This window comes from Salmo salar, chromosome ssa07 (assembly GCF_905237065.1).
Source record: "Salmo salar chromosome ssa07, Ssal_v3.1, whole genome shotgun sequence".
Lineage (NCBI taxonomy): Eukaryota > Metazoa > Chordata > Actinopteri > Salmoniformes > Salmonidae > Salmo > Salmo salar.
In genome coordinates, this window is record NC_059448.1 from 42,893,889 (window position 1) to 42,911,651 (window position 17,763).

General features: G+C 43.9%; 1 protein-coding gene across 7 annotated transcripts in view; it reads right to left on the minus strand.

Moving 5' to 3' along the window:
* The window catches only part of LOC106609299 (filamin-C-like), an 86,627-nt gene extending 71,771 nt beyond the window's left edge, over positions 1–14,856 (minus strand). For all 7 annotated transcript variants that reach the window (XM_014207962.2, XM_014207961.2, XM_014207960.2 and 4 more), the window contains exon 1: positions 13,928–14,856. In XM_014207962.2, the coding sequence (XP_014063437.2) occupies positions 13,928–14,303 (376 nt within the window). In that variant the 5' untranslated portion in view covers positions 14,304–14,856. The remainder of the gene's footprint in view (positions 1–13,927) is intronic.
* Positions 14,857–17,763: the final 2,907 nt, after the last annotated feature.

Consider the following 17,763-nt stretch of genomic DNA (forward strand, 5'->3'; position numbering starts at 1 on the left):
TAGCTACATAAACACAGACACACGTACTTATGCATACTGTACGTGCAGAACAGATATCAATACGCAGCAATACACTAAGACTGGCCCATACATATGGATCACACAGAAAGATGGCACAGATAGCTATGCTGTGTGTGTGTGTTTGTGCGTGCGTGCGTGTACGTGCGTGTGTGTGTGTGTGTGCGTGTGTGTGTGGTGAGCAGGGAATAGGTCAACAGTGTGACAGTCAGCAGACTACAGAGAGAAAGCACAGACTAAAAACAGAACAGGGCAGGAGACACAGAAAGAGTTACTACATACTAGTTAACTGAAATAAGCAAACTAACTTCACAAAGTTATAGATGAGAACTACACAGGAATGCAGATGGAGTTTGTCTTCTGAAGAGTGCTAGATGTGCTGTGGAATGGCAGATAGATACAGTGTGCTATGCCAGTGATACCATCTGTATCACTGGTATACCACACACCCGTGCAGCCCCAAGGGCCCCAGATAGCGTTTGAACACGTCATAAGCCATGGCAAAAAAACGTAGAATTACAGGAAATTAGCTGTAAAACTGCGAAAGAAATGCTCAGCCTCATGGCATAATGTATAGAATAGCATGAATTTAGCTTTAAAAATGCAAATGTTTTTCTCTGCACCATGACAAAATGTATAAAATTGTAGAAAGTTAGCTAACTTCCTACAATTCTATACATTTTGTCATAGTGCAGAGAAAAACATTGCAGTGAAACTGGATCATTAAACACCACTCTACTGTCAGATCAGGAAACACATGGTAGCCATCTGTGTGCGTACAGTGGGGGAAAAAAGGGTTTGATCCCCTGCTGATTTTGTATGTTTGCCCACTTACAAAGAAATGATCAGTCTATAATTTTTATGGTAGGTTTATTTGAACAGTGAGAGACAGAATAACAAAAAAAAAAAAAAAAAACATGTCAAAAATGTTATAAAATGATTTGCATTTTAATGAGGGAAATAAGTATTTGACCCCTCTGCAAACATGACTTAGTACTTGGTGGCAAAACCCTTGTTGGCAATCACAGAGGTCAGACGTTTCTTGTAGTTGGCCACCAGGTTTGCACACATCTCAGGAGGGATTTTGTCCCACCCCTCTTTGCAGATCTTATCCAAGTCATTAAGGTTTCGAGGCTGACGTTTGGCAACTCGAACCTTCAGCTCCCTCCACAGATTTCTATGGGATTTAGGTCTGGAGACTGGCTAGGCCACTCCAGGACCTTAATGTGCTTCTTCTTGAACCACTCCTTTGTTGCCTTGGCCGTGTGTTTTGGGTCATTGTCAAGCTGGAATACCCATCCACGACCCATTTTCAATGCCCTGGCTGAGGGAAGGATGTTCTCACCCAAGATTTGACGGTACATGGCCCCGTCCATCGTCCCTTTGATGCGGTGAAGTTGTCCTGTCCCCTTAGCAGAAAAACATCCCCAAAGCATAATGTTTCCACCTCCATGTTTGACGGTGGAGATGGTGTTCTTGGGGTCATAGGCAGCATTCCTCCTCCTCCAAACACGGCGAGTTGAGTTGATGCCAAAGAGCTCAATTTTGTCTCATCTGTGTGTGTGTGTGTGTGTGTGTGTGTGTGTGTGTGTGTGTGTGTGTGTGTGTGTGTGTGTGTGTGTGTGTGTGTGTGTGTGTGTGTGTGTGTGTGTGTGTGTGTGTGTGTGTGTGTGTGTGTGTGTGTGTGTGTGTGTGTGCGTGCGTGCGTGCATGCATTTGTGCGTGCTTACACTGAGTGCACAAAACATTAAGTAAACCTTCCTAATATTGAGCTGCACCCCATTTTGCAGCACAAAACATCCTCAATTAGTCGGGAGCATGGACTCTACAAGGTGTCGAAAGCATTCCACAGAGATGCTGACCCATGTTGACACCAATGCATTCCACAGTTGTGTCAAGTTTGCTGGATGTCGTTGTGTGGAAGACCATTCTTGATACACACAGGAAACTGTTGAGCATGAAATACCCAGCAGCATTGCAGTTCTTGACACACTCAAACCGGTTTGCCTGGAACTTACTACATACCTAGTTCAAAGACACTTAAATATTTTGTCTTGCCCATTCACCCTCTGAATGGCACACATACACAATCCATGTCTCAAGGCTTAAAAATCCTTATTTAACCTGTCTCCTCCCCTTCATCTACACTGACTGAAGTGGATTTAACAAGTGACACAATAAGGGATCATAGCTTCCACCTGGATACACCTGGTCAGTCTATGTCATGGAAAGAGCAGGTGTTCTTAATGTTTTGTACACTCAGTGTATGTGAGTGCATATGCGCATGTGTGTGTGTGTGAGAGAGAGTGTGTGTATGTGTTTGAGCTTATGTGTTTGAGTGTGTGTGTATTTGTGTGTGTGTGTTGTGTGTGCGTGTATCCATGCATGCTTGCATACAGTATGTGTGTAAGTGTGTGTGTGTGTGTGTGTGTCATGTATGTGTGTGTGTGTGGGGTAAATTCCTCTGACGTTTTCATAAGCCTTTAAACTCACCATATGAAGCATGTTGTGAATGACAGAGCGTGCCTTAAACTCCATTCACAAGCATATCTTAGAAGACCCAGAACAGTCATTCATGAAAAAATATCACCAAAGAACACAACCCAGGGCCCACAGCATGAGACAGGCAAACATGAGCCAAAAATAGATGGAGAGAGTGACAGGTAGAAACTCTATCTTAGCCCATAGAATGAACAGCCAGCTGTTTTAGCTGCTTCAAAAGGAACTACATCTAATTGATAAAGGATGTGGGTGTTGGAACTATATCATTTGAACTCCCCAGTGTGTGTGTAATGTCCCAGTATCACTCACGTTCTTCCCTGGTAAGATAAGGGAGAAAGACTCAGGCTGTTCTCTTCATTCTCACGTCTGATCTGTCCCAGGTAAAGGGGTGTGTGGAGTGGCAGTGGCCTTATGACCCATAAGGGAAGAAGTTCATGAATGGCAGAGGGAGTTTTCAAAGGGTTAATTATTCATTTTTCCCTCATGCTGAGGGCCAAACATCTGGGCACTACACAGCTGGGCCCTCCCCCACACCCTGCTATCACTCCTCTTGCCTCGCCTCACCCTCACTCCTTTCCCCCAGCCTTGCCTTGCCTTGACCTGTCATCAGCGCCTTCGGCGGGGTGCCAGATTCCTTAAAATCCCCAATTTGTGTCGAGGCTGGGAAATATCCTAAACATGTTATCAGTCATTTTCCCCCTCCATCTTGTTCTTTCCCCTGCTCTGACCTCACAGCACCCCAATGGAACCTACCCTGTTCTGTGGGAGGTGAAGAGAGAGGCCTGCGCCTGGATAAAGAAAATGTCCAATCTGGCAACTCCATAGGGACCAGGGGGAGAGTGAAGATGAATAAGGGCTTAGATCAGGCAACACCTTAGGGAGCAGAGGGAAGTAGAGTTAGGGTCAGACCTAGCAATCCTGTAGGGAGCAGACTTGAGTGAAATGGGTTAAGGGGTCAGATTGTTGGGCTGCTAACAGCAGTTGTGCCTGACACCAACTTCCCCAGAACGCACTTGGCGATTTCTCAGGGTTCTAAGAAGTGTGTGTGTAGACTACAACAGGTTGTCTATCTAGCATGGAGGGCACTCCACATACACTAGGTTACATTATACTGTGTGTAATGCTGGGCTATTTTAACAGCATGATAGACATTGACAGGGGACGTTAATGGTGACGTCACTGAAACAGGGCACAATGTAACCTTTCAACCTTTCAACCTTTCTACCTCTCACTTTTTCTGTCTCTCTCACTTTGACCAGTCAGTTTATAGAAGCGACTGCTCTCTGTTCTGACACTCCAGATGTGAGCGACTCAGTCTACGCAGACACACACAGACACACACAAACACACACACACACACACACACACAAGCACACACAAGCATACACAAACACACACATTTAGATAACCTACCTTTGCCAGGCACCACAGCACTGGATTGTAGGTGGCTCCTGGGTGTGTTGAAGAGAGAGGCCCGATCCAAACCCAACCCGTACTCCATTCTCAACTGCAGAATTCCCTCTCTCTCTTTCTCATCCGTTATTCTTCCCTCCATATTATATCCCCCACTGTGTAATTCTGCGGTCCAGATGGGTTAATCCTGATAACCTGTTTCCACTCGCAACGATTAGGTCATCACAGCTGTCTTAAACATAGAAATTGTGGAAATGTGGTTTGGAAACGTTTTGTTGCCATGGACACTGACCGTTATCTATGTTTATGGTGCCAAGTCTATGTGGACAGAGCAACAAACAAAGTGATGTACTGGAAACTCATATACCCAAACATCCTCACAGGAAGCAGGTGGCTGTGTCACTGCCTGACATTTAACATCACCATCATCAGGACCCCTTGGATGAATCCCTCTCGTCATCACTGAAAAAACTTTGTGGCTAGTCATAATAAACATGTAATGACACGGGTTCAAAATATCTAATCCCAACCAACCTTGTGATTTTGGCTCTCTTGGCTGGACACAAAGGAATGTCTACTGTCTGGTAGGTCTGTCTGTTAGAAACGTCAGTCTCTGGAATAACACGTTATGTTTAACCAGTCTCTCTCCCTGACCATCTCTTCACTCTTCTACTCACCCTATCCCTTGTTTCCATTCTTCTCTTCCTGTCCATCTCTCTGTGTCTCCTCTCTACTTTATCTTTCACTCCGCTCTTAATCTCTCTCTCTCTCTCTCCAGTGGAAACTGCTCTGTGGTCCTCGTTTGACCCTGGCTGTGGTGCCGTCCTAAAGCTTTTACGAGCAGCGCCTTTTGAAACATTTTACTTGTGGACGGACTTCTTCCTCTCACTATGCTCCTCCTCACGCTTTACGACTCACGCAGACCACTGAGATGGAGAGAGGGGAGATGGTGAAAGAGAGAGAGAGAGAGAGAGAGAGAGAGAGAGAGAGAGAAAAGAGAGCAGGCAAACTGACCATCTGTGCCATTGAGAATGAAGAGGAGACAATGGATGAATTCTACTTCAGTGATAATGCCCGAGAAGCTGGTGTTTGAAGGATTTTGGCACGGGTGTTGTTAGGCCTTCGTCTCGGACCTAACAACAACGGCTTCGAGGGCGTTATCACTTTTATGCAATGAGAGTCCAACATATTCAAATAATGATTGACATATTTTAATTAAAAACATTATTTTGATTAATTTATTCACACTACAGTATTTCACCCTCCACCAGATATAGTCCCGACACAAATCTAAGGTTGATACCCAAGCCGGCTGGTCGTTCGTTCGATCAGTCCGGTTGCTAGAGACGTGGCTCAATCGTTAAGTCTTTTTGTTCTAAAAAAGTCCGTCGTTCAAAATGTTCCCTTGCCATGATAGCTGGTAACCTTCTTATCCCTTGCTTGCTAGCTAGCCAACTTTGGCTAACACAGTCACGTCAAACAGTGCAGCCAGAATAACAGCAAAGTAGCTGCATTTGAGTTTGTTTAAGCTGTTTTCTAATGATTGTTTTTTTATATATCCATAGAAATGAGCTAATGATGTGCAATTTCGCCTGGTGTAGAACATTTGCTCTCTCGCCAGCGCACTGTTCAGAAGAAACTGAAGCTGGAATGACAGCAAACTAGCTGCATTTTGTGTTTTTCTATAGACATTTCTTTGTGTGTATGCCAGCCTTTCTGTCTCGTCCTGACTCCCGACATGTTCATTACCATTGAACAGATGGAGAATGAATTTCAATATGTTGCGAATGTCGGAGAGACAGACAGCAAGGTTATTACTAATCTCCACTGTTGAAAGCCAAATGCTAGTCTAAAATAAATGGGAGATAATTTCTAGATGCTTTTTACAGTGAAGATCGAGTATATAAATTGCCTGGCTGGGCTGATGAGACAGTGGATTGCGCAGTCAGCTGGAACAGAGTAAATAGGCGTTTCAACGTCATAGATTTAGCCGGTGGTAACTTGTGGAATAGACACCAGCTGGACTGCGGTTTTAGTCAATGAGCATCCAGTATTAGACACATCCATTTTATAACCTCATATACCTGCACTTCTGCTCAGGTTCATTGAATCCAAAGATGGAATACAGAGCATATCCTCAGCCTCCTATGATAACCAGTGGAAATAGACAGTACATCAATGCAATATTCACAGCTGGATTAGATACATGGAAATATATATTGTTTTAACCAGAATACAATATAACAGAGCAAAATGATTATTACACCAATATCAGTTCAGGGGTTCTCAGTGTGAAACTGATATTGTCATTTGATTTGATGTGCTTCCACCCCATTAATAGATCTTACATATAGCTCATTCAATTCCCTCTACCCAGACTGCAACACTAAACACATGGCCCTCTAACAATGAGGCGACATATTCAACTGGCTGTTGAAAAGCTGGACCTTTTCCTAAGTCCTCTGTATCTAAATACTGTACACGACACAAGAGAAATGGCTGGAAGTCAATGGGAGGAGAAACAATATAAATCCAACATAGAGGACTTCCTTTATAACAAGGGGTGAGGTGTTTTTTTTGTGGGGGGGGGGGGCTGGTGGAGGTAGTGGTGCAATCAGAGTTATTCTCCTCTCTTGGCTAGCCTGAGTTGCTTATCATTGGTGGCTGTTAGAGAGGTAGGGGGTGTGGGATGTAGGGGAGGGGAGGGGGTGATGGGGGGGGGGGGGGTGTTCTGGCCCTGCTCGGACATTCTTCTGAGCTGACTGCCTCTGACACATGCTAACAATTAGAGACACTGTTGTAGGGAGAGAGAGAGGGTGAGGAAGACAGGGAGAAGGCAGAGAGAGAGAGAAGGTAATGGAGAGAGGGTGAGAGAGAGGGAGAAAGAGAGAGAGAAAGAGAGAGAAAGCGATTGAGATGAAGAGACAGAGACGAAGAGAGAGGGAAGGAGAGACAAAAAAAGACGTGGGCTCCAGTAAAGTAAGATAGCAGGGAAGGATCTGCAAGGATCCTCAAAAGTTAATACTTCTACTACCCCGTAGGGTCTACGACCACAGAGCCTGAACACTGTCTAACACCAGGAGACCAGGAGGTAACTTTGAACCTCTCAGAGTGTTGGGGTAACATTGGGGGTAAGGTTACATTTTTATCACACACACCAGAGACTTGCTGAAGGAGTGAGACCATCAACGTAAGAACCAGTCACCACCACCCCTCTCTCTCTCTCTCTCTCTCTCTCTCTCTCTCTCCATACTGCTCTCTCTCTCCCTCTATCATCCAGCTTCTATCCCCTCTCTCTTTCTCCCCCATCCTCTCCCTGCACTCTCTCCCGCTCTCGTTTTCTCTCACTCTCTCCATACTGCTCTCTCCCCCTTTTCTCTCTCTGTCATCGCTCCCCACCACATAGCACAGTCATGTCAGAGACCCATTACAGAACCACAGCATTTAGCCTTGGATAGTGATACAGGAAACACATACACACATACACACAGCTACTACTGGAGATACCGCAACTTTCCCCCCTGTTAAATTCACAACTACGATGTGAACCCACAATGGGGTCAATCATACCGCAGTCAAATAAAATGGCCAACCAATCAGAGGGCCCCGCTCAACTTCTCTGTTTCTCTCATCAGGACTGTGTCAGAGAGAGGGGAGAGAGCGCGAGAGAGAGAGAGAGCGAGAGAGAGAGAGAGAGAGAGAGAGAGAGAGAGAGAGAGAGAGAGAGAGAGAGAGAGAGAGAGAGAGAGAGAGAGAGAGAGAGATGCACTCATTCATCAAAGAGCAGATTGAGTTCTAACTTTATGAGTAAGCGGAGGTCCATCTAATGTCATAACGGATGGTCTGTTTGAGTCATAATGTCATAACGGATGGTCTGTTTGAGTCATAATGTCATAACGGATGGTCTGTTAGAGTCATAATGTCATAACGGATGGTCTGTTTGAGTCATAATGTCATAACGGATGGTCTGTTTGAGTCATAATGTCATAACGTCTGGTCTGTTTGAGTCATAATGTCATAACGGATGGTCTGTTTGAGTCATAATGTCATAACGGATGGTCTGTTTGAGTCATAATGTCATAACGTCTGGTCTGTTTGAGTCATAATGTCATAACGGATGGTCTGTTTGAGTCATAATGTCATAACGGATGGTCTGTTAGAGTCATAATGTCATAACGGATGGTCTGTTTGAGTCATAATGTCATAACGTCTGGTCTGTTTGAGTCATAATGTCATAACGGATGGTCTGTTTGAGTCATAATGTCATAACGGATGGTCTGTTAGAGTCATAATGTCATAACGGATGGTCTGTTTGAGTCATAATGTCATAACGGATGGTCTGTTTGAGTCATAATGTCATAACGGATGGTCTGTTTGAGTCATAATGTCATAACGGATGGTCTGTTTGAGTCATAATGTCATAACGGATGGTCTGTTTGAGTCATAATGTCATAACGGATGGTCTGTTAGAGTCATAATGTCATAACAGATGGTCTGTTAGAGTCATAATGTCATAACGGATGGTCTGTTTGAGTCATAATGTCATAACGTCTGGTCTGTTTGAGTCATAATGTCATAACGGATGGTCTGTTTGAGTCATAATGTCATAACGGATGGTCTGTTTGAGTCATAATGTCATAACGGATGGTCTGTTTGAGTCATAATGTCAAAACGGATGGTCTGTTTGAGTCATAATGTCATAACGGATGGTCTGTTTGAGTCATAATGTCATATACTACTGTGCCTTAGTGCCGGGAAAATGGATACCCAACTCTTCAGGACCCCCACCTGAAACCCCTCTCAGCACCAGAGGTCTCAGTCACCTCTTCCTAGCAGGCTCGCCCCGTCATACCCTCGTAATTTCCCTCTCCTCTCTCCTGGCCCCCTCTCTCGACAACCTCTCTCCTAACCCCTCTCATTCTCCCCACTTCCCTGCCTCCTCTCTTTTAACTAACCCTTCTTTCACAGTCCTCTCCCCCGCCCCCTCTCTCCATGCCACTCTGGGGCTGTATGTGGGTATATTTTAGGCGCTTGTTAGTGGAGGAAGCCCAGAGCCCAGCTGTCTGCCCATCAATCAGCCGGCCCCTTCCCCAAATGAGTGAATCTGACCTGGGCCAGGCTGGCCCCTCACTGCCCCTCCAGACTACCAGACAACCAGAGAGCCAGAAGGCCAAACCACCAGAACCAGGAGGAGGGGGATATCAGTCTGAATTTCCTGTGGCAGTAACCTTTCCCGTACTTACTGGACGTCCAACTCTCCAAGTCACACACCCTCTAGTCTTCCTTCCCTGCCTGCTGGCATCCATGAGTGTGTGTGTATCATGTGTGTGAAGGAGTAAGACAGAGTGAATGAATGTGTGAGTGTGTGTGTTACCCAACACTCCCCTCCACCCCCCACTGAGAGAGAGAGCCATGGCAGGTGCCCTTCTGGAAGGATCACTCTTATCACCAATGTCACTCAGCCACCCTGGTCCGGCCCCTTCCCAATGACTCTGTCTGCTTGTTGACCCATTTCCCCCTTTATCACCACTGCATCCTGGGTAGCCCTAACAGATACTGCACCCGATAACCCCTCAAAGCTGACCCAATTTCAGTTTGTCCTGAGGATGGATCAACAACATTGCAGTTACTCCACAATACTAACCTAAATGACAGAGTGAAAAGAAGAAAGCCTTTATAGAATACAAATATTCCAAAACATGCATCTTGTTTGCAATAAGGCACTAAAGTAATAATGCAAAAAATGTGGCTAAGAAATTAAATTTTTGTACTGAATACAAAGCGTTATGTTTGGGGCAAATCCAACACAACATATAGCTGAGTACCACTCTTCAAGCATGGTGGCGGCTACATCATGTTATGGGTATGCTTGTCATCGGCAAGGACTAGGGAGTTTTTTTGGATAAAAAGCATTGGAATAGAGCTAAGCACAGGCAAAATCCGAGAGGATAACCTGTCTCAGTCTGCTTTCCAACAGACACTGGGAGACAAAGTCACCTTTCAGATGGAAAATAACCTAAAACATAAGGCCAAATATACACTGGCGTTTCTTACCAAGATGACATTGAATGTTCCTGAGTGGCCTAGTTATAGTTCTGAATTAAATCGCCTTGAAAATCTATGGCAAGACTTGAAAATGGCTGTCTAGAAATGATCAACAACCAACTTGACAGAACTTGAATAATGTTTTTGAGAATAATGGGCAAATATTGTACAATCCAGGTATGCTAAGCTTTTAGAGACTTACACAAACACATTCACAGCTGTAGTCGCTGCTAAAGGTGATTCCAACATTTATTCACTTAGGGGGTTGAATACATAGCTAATCAAGATATATTACTGTTTAATTTTTCATAAATAATATTAATTATCATAGAGTTTTGTCAAAGAGGAAGAAAAAATGTATGATATTTTATTTTATTCCTGATCCTGAGGAAGGCACAGTGATGCCGAAACGTTGGTAAATACCCATTCAATTGCTGGGAGATTACACATGGAGTGTGCGACTTTCTTTATTTTGATAGTTTATAATTCATGAAAAATAAAACAGTACTATATCTTGTGTGGATCCTTGACAAAAAAAGGATAATTAAATCAATTTGATTCCCATTTTGTAACATAACTAAATGTTTAAAAAGTCAATGGGTGTGAATACTTTCTGAAGGCACTGTATGTGACAGAAAGTAAACAAAGGGTAAAATGAAGAAAACAACAAAGGCCAGAGTGGGAACTGGGTTCTGTACCACTGATGTCTCTTCAGATTTATTTACAGTAGTTTACTGGCAGATAGTTAACTGCAAGTTACTGTAAAAAAAAATACATACCGTAAAAAAGGTACATATTGTACCTTTTTTTACAGTAATTTACAGGTAACTGGCTACCAGTAAATGGCGGTAAAATCAACAGGATTTTTTTGACAGTGTACCACAGAACCTCTAATCATATTGAATGATCCAGTAGCTGGGATCTGACTTGTCAATCTTCAGTTATTTCATAGTCTTTGGTGGTCTTTACACCTTCAAACAGTTGACACAAGGACAGATCTAACACAAACACACACACAACGCACTGCTGAAACAACTGCTGTGTGTGTGCCAACCCCTTGCCATGCCATCTTGTTGCCCAGCCTGTTTGCAGTCTGTTTGGCTGTTGGTAGGCAGAATGAAGGGCTGTTGCCATGCTCTTATCAAGAGTTGGCCAACACAGCCACAACACATCAGCACAACAGATGTTGACAGCAAGGATGCTTTGGTGTGCCGCCTTTTCTCGTGAACCTGTTTTAGATTCTGACAATAAATATTATAGCATTGATTAGTTTTAAGGCAGAACGCTCAGCCAAGGATAGTTTTGGGGCAGCAGGTAACCTAGTGGTTAGAGCGTAGGACTAGTAACCGAAAGGCTGCAAGATCGAATCCCCGAGCCGACAAGGTAAAAATCTGTCGTTCTGCCCCTGAACAAGGCAGTTAACCCACTGTTCCCCGGTAGGCCGTCAGTGAAAATAATAATTTGTTCTTAACTGACTTGCCTAGTTAAGTAAAAGAAAATTTAAAAAATGTTTTCCTTAGAACCACATATTCTCTGAGCACAAGGTGCATTCTGTGCATAAATCACAGTTATAAGGTTCAGCAACAGAGGAGCCCTCTACAGGGCCAGTCTTAGCAGTAGACTACTGTCTGTCCTGCTGGCTGCTGCATCATCATCATCATCATCATATGCCACCATGGGTCTTCTCATAGTCCCCAAATCCAGAACAAATTCAAGAAAGCGTACAGTATTATATAGAGCCCTTATTGCATGGAACTTCCTTCCATCTCATATTCCTCAAATAAACAGCAAACCTGGTTTCAAAAAACAGATAAAGCAACACCTCACGGCACAACGCCTCTCCCCTATTTGACCTAGATAGTAGGTTTGTATGCATTGATATGTAGGCTACGTGTGCCTTTTATGTATGTAGTCCTGTCCTTGAACTGTTCTTGTCTATTGATGTTGTGTATTATGTCATGTTTCATGTTTTGTGTGGACCCCAGGAAGAGTAGCTGCTGCTTTTGCAACAGGAAATGGGGATCCTAATAAAATACCAAAAAATACCAAAGAAATCATCATAATCCACATTAGATGCAGTTAGGGCCATCAAGCTGAGCCCCTGCCTCTCTGATGTTGTCATTAGTTCTCCAAGAACATATCCTACATTCTGGAGCACTGATTCTATAACATTACATTACAAAACATTAAGAACACCTGCTCTTTCCATGACATAGACTGACCAGACGAATCCAGGAGAAAGCTATGATCCCTTGTTCATGTCACCTGTTAAATCCACTTCAATCAGTGTAGATGAAGGGGAAGACACAGTTTAAAGAAGGATTTTTAAGCCTTGAAATAATTAAGACATGGATTGGGTGTGTGCCATTCAGAGGGTGAATGGGCAAGACAAAATATTTATGTGTCTTTTGAACGGGGTATGGTAGTAACACACTGCTGGGTTTTTCACGTTCTACAGTTTCTCGTGTGTATCAAGAATGGTCCACCACCCAAAGGACATTCAGCCAACTGTGGGAAGCATTGGAGTCAACATGGGCCAGCATCCCTGTGGAACGCTTTCGACACCTTGTAGAGTCCATGCCCGGAAAAAACGAGGCTGTTTTGAGGGCAAAAGGAGGGGGGATGAACTCTACAAGGTGTTGAAAGCATTCCACAGGGATGCTGGCCCATGTTGACTCCAATGCTTCCCACAGTCGTGTCAAGTTGACTGGATGTCCTTTGGGTGATGGACCATTTTTGATACACACGAGAAACTGTTGAGCGTGAAAATCCCAGTAGCGATGCAGTTCTTGACACACTAAACTGATGCGCCTGGCACCTACTACCATACCCCGTTCAAAGGCACTTAAATATGTTGTCTCTGCCCATTCACACTCTGAATGGCTCACATACACAATCCATGTCTCAATTGTCTCAAGGCTTAAAAATCCTTCTTTAACCTGCCTCCTTCGCTTCATATACACTTATTGAAGTGGATTTAACAAGTGACATCAATAAGGAATCATAGCTTTCACATGGATTCAGCTGGTCAGTCTATGTCATGGAAAGAGCAGGTGTTCCTAATGTTTTGTACACTCAGTGTATATACAAATAGCCAGATATATACAAATGCTTTGTAGACTACTTGTTACTTATTCATCTTTAGTCCACATATTTGAACACATGAGATAGAGATGCCAAATCACTACATCATTCAGAAGCAACTATAAAGCCATTGCCTAATCCAAATTGGAGACTATCCATTCGATGAGAACACTCCAAATGACTCATTCAGTATTTCATTTCATGAACAACAAATGACAGCAGCCAAGTTGGTTAAACCTGAGATTGTGATTGCCTCTCAATTGGCAGTATCGTTTCTAATGGGACCATGCATGAGTTACACAGTAATAACGCACAGGCATGCACCGAATCCAGAAACTCTCTGTTTCCCGGATCCAGCTGAAAGCAGTCTTTGTCGGGTAGTCAGAAAAGGGACATTTCTTGATTGGCGCATCCTGAACAGATTGCGCCGTTGTCTGGTCACTCTTACGCACAGAAGTACATATCGACGACGTGCGTAATTTGCGTCAAAAAGTACAGTGCATTTCAGTTATGCACTGTTTATAACGCATGCAACAACAGTTATGGAGAAGTGTATACAGTGAAAACACAACTCCGAACAATATAAATATGGAACAATCAACAACACAACTAGGAATACGTTTTACTCTAATAAATAAAAGGCTGCATTGCGCATTACTTTTCTATAAAATCAAAATGTGTTTCATTCATTTTGAGGAGAAATCAATCTCAGACTCGTTCCCCTGACTCAAATACGCCCTCTAACCAGTAACGGCATCCCCAAAAGTGGCTACCCCAGACAGAGTGGACAAAGCATCAACTTTCTACATGTTCTGAGAAACCCAACCATTGCGCTATATCGGTCCTAAATACAAACACCACTTACCTATCGATACCAGCTTTATGTGTTCCCTCTCCAAGAATTCCAGCGCAACGGACACATTTTCCAGTTTCATTTGTCTGAAGTTAGGTCTGGCGTGGTACTTTCTGTACATTTTCTTCTGGCTCAAAACCTCCAGAAGACCGATGAGCTTGAGCCCGTCGGTCAGGTCTTTCTGTAGGTCGTTGATCCGCTTGTTGAGGCACTTGAGGTGCTCGTTGCACCACCTGGTGAAGGTGTTCTGTTGGATTTTCTTCCAGGGCGCATCCTCAGCGAGGTCCTTCTCCGTAGCCGGCATCTCTTCCTCGTCGTCCCCGTTGTCCGTACTCTGGTAGTACTGCGGCGGCTGCTGCTGCTCGTAGTACGTATTATTGCTCATCATGTTGTCGGTTTCCGTGCCCTTTTTTATACCACAATCAGTGGGGCCAGTGTGTGAACGTTACGGCACGCAAGGGAGCGTGGAAAGAAAGAAAAAAAATGTTTATTGCGGGCCAGTGCCAAGCTTGCGCATTGGCCGTGAAAAAAAGTTGTAAAACTAGGAAAAATATGAAAGAAAGAGTAAGCGAGATTTTCGTTTGTACTTGTGATGGAAGTGGAGCTTGTCAAACCAAGAAGCCTGTCAGTGGGATGATTAATTAAATAATCCGTTTATCGTTTCCAACGTGGACGGTCTCCTGGCTTTACATTTATCAGAATAGTGAAAAAAGTGGTAGCTGCATCCTAATAGACACCTTGGCAAGGAAGAAGAATAGACTGTAGAAAGATGAAGGCGTTGTCTGTGGACAGGACCGCTAGTAGCCCTACGAAGTCGGCGGCGGCAGCCCGCTTGGTGATGTCCGTTACACTTGAGTAGCTAAATGAAGCTCTAGGCAGGACAGGTTTTTAAAAAGCTCGGCACCCCTGAAGCTCGCGTCAGGCCCCTGGACTCCCTGGCATGCCCCCGTCATGACCATATACAACTGCAGGATGGGTATTCTCTAATCAGACGAAGATAGCGAGACGCAACACCATTGGGTAACATAAGAGAAGGGGGTCAACGATTGGCCCTGGGGCGCCATAACAGTCGTGACACTTCTCCTTATTTTTAGGCTCTCCAAAGTGGGCGAGAGGGACGGGGCTTTGCGGTTGTTGTAAAAGTGAACGGTGACCAGGGCCTACTGGGACTTTAATAACAATTGGACTATGAAGGGAAAATGATGCCAGCGTCTTCAATAGATCCAACCTTTACCAGCCAGGGTTATTCTTGCTGTCACTCATATGTCCACTGACGCAGAATTGTGTTGTTAAACATATATATTGGTCAACATAATAAATAAACTCACATGACAAGCTAAGTTATTAATAAGATAACATCAAACCTTTTGATGCTTAATTAACAAGAGGAAGATCATACAGGATTCTTGGGTTGACAGGGGTTTCAAAAGTTAACGGGTTGTTCAGTTTGTTAATATATGACTTAAGCTTAATGGGGGGGGGGTTGGAAAATACCACCCCAGAGAGAACATAGAACATGTGCATATATAGATTGTGCTTTATTGAAGAGAACGACCGAGCACTACCAGGCTGTGCTGCTCTCTTTCTCTCGTTCTTTCACTCTCTCTCTCGCTCACACACACACACACACACACACACACACACACACACACACACACACACACACACACACACACACACACACACACACACACACACACACACACACACACACACACACACACACACACACACACACACACACACACACACTACCAAATGGGGTAAAGTTAAAACAGTGTTTGATTGCATGTCTGGTGTTGCCCGCCCCATGGCTGACTGTGTGGTGAGCTATGTAAATGCTATGCGGCTTGAGTCTTTTCCTGGATGTGACACTGGTAGCTATGTGGTCACGGTTGACCTCTGACCCATGATGTAGGGTCCATACATACGTAAGACAGAGCGTAAGAGGTTAGAGAGGGTCTTTCATCCAGAATGAATTAAACCAACTGAAAGTTACTCCTGAGGTGGTGACCTGTTGCACCATGTATAACCACTGAGATTATTATTATTTCACTCTGCTGGTCATCTATGAGTGTTTCAAGATCTTGAAGAACAATCTGGCGTTAAGTATTCTGGCCACCCCTCAGAGCCTGGTTCCTCTCTATTTTTCTTCCTAGGTTCCTACCTTTCTAGGGACATTTTCCTAGCATGTGTGCTTCTACATCTGTATTGCTTGCTCTCTGGGGATTTAGGCTCGGTTTCTGTACAAGCACTTTGTGACAACTGCTGATGTAAAAAGGGCTTTATAAATGCATTTGATTGATTGATTAAGCAATTAACATCCCATCATGCTAAGGGTCATGTATAGAAAAGCCTAGTTGCCCATTATTTTGGCTACAATGGCTGGAAGAAGAGATCTCAGTGATTTTGAAAGAGGGGTCTCAAAGGAGCAGGGGTTTAAATCAAATCAAATCAAATGTATTTATATAGCCCTTCTTACATCAGCTGATGTTTAACTGAAGTTAACTGAAGTTTATTTAGTGCTTTATCCGGGTAGCCGGAAAGTAGAGCATTGCAGTAGTCCAACCTAGAAGTAACAATGGCATGGATTCATTTTTCTGCGTCATTTTTGGACAGAAAGTTTCAGATTTTTTAAAGTGTGTGTGTGTGTGTGTGCCTGAGAGAGCAGTTTCCACCACCATCAACAAAACACCAAATTATGGAATTTCTCGTGGCAGTTACCACACACAGACACTCAAGAGTTAAATAACAGGTAAGACATTTATAAAAATTCTTACCAAAAATACTCAAACTCATTCCAAAACACAGCAAATGTGAAAAACAAACACTTGCATAACATTTCATGAATCAAAAAGTCTGTCATTTTAGTGCCTTGTGCGGACAATGCTGTGGGTGGGGTGCTCAGCTCTGCTACTCTTAGAGTCTGGGGTGGCCTGAGGGTCCTCCCCACTCTCCCTGCTCCTCTTACGGGACTTGGACAGCTGGGAGAAGAGGTCCTGCTGGTTCTCTCTGGAGTACTTCATGCTGCACTGGCAGTAAGTCATGGCTCTGGTGACTGTTTCTCTCGTCAGAGAAGCCAGGCCACATCACCTCTCTCCCCCTATGTCTCTCACCATGGCTGGGCCTGGAGTAGCAGCTGTAGGGGTCAGGGTGACTCTCCCTTCTCCAGCTCTGGCCGTGGCCAGGTTGGCTGGAGGCAGCAAGAGGGACACTGCCCTTCTGAAGGGACTCAATGTTAGGCTCCCACACATCCAGCACCAGGTAAGACTGGATGTCCTTCAGCTCCAGGCTGTCTTTAATAGGCTGGGCCCTTGGTGCAGACACTTCAGACACCCAGAATGTCTTCTTCACAATGTGGACAACTGAGGGCAGCCATCCTGACCGAAGTGGAATGTTTTCTGTTTTCAAAGGAAGACAGATTTGTAAATCAAGTGTTGAACAGGAGACAAAGCAACATGTATTTGTTCCGTTATTGAATTACATTACCTTTATGCATGAGTTATTTTACAGACAAATTTGACTTTTGAACATTTAAAAAGCCTTACCTTTCTTGCCCAGTTTGGGGATTATAGGCAGAGAAGAAGAGGATTTGTCAGGAGTCATTGTAACACACGTCTATATACATTGTCAAAATTCTAGAATATCACAGGAATTAATTTATGATGTCATCGCTGGATCTTTCCATGTAAATCTTGTTTTTGGCAACCGATCAATTAGCAGAAGTAGAAAGGCTGCATCAGAGTTCTAGAGTAACAACGAATGTGATGAGTGTGATTCTTTATCCAACATTCCACCTTGACATGACACCTCTTGATTATCAGTCAGATCTTCAGTATTTACAAAAA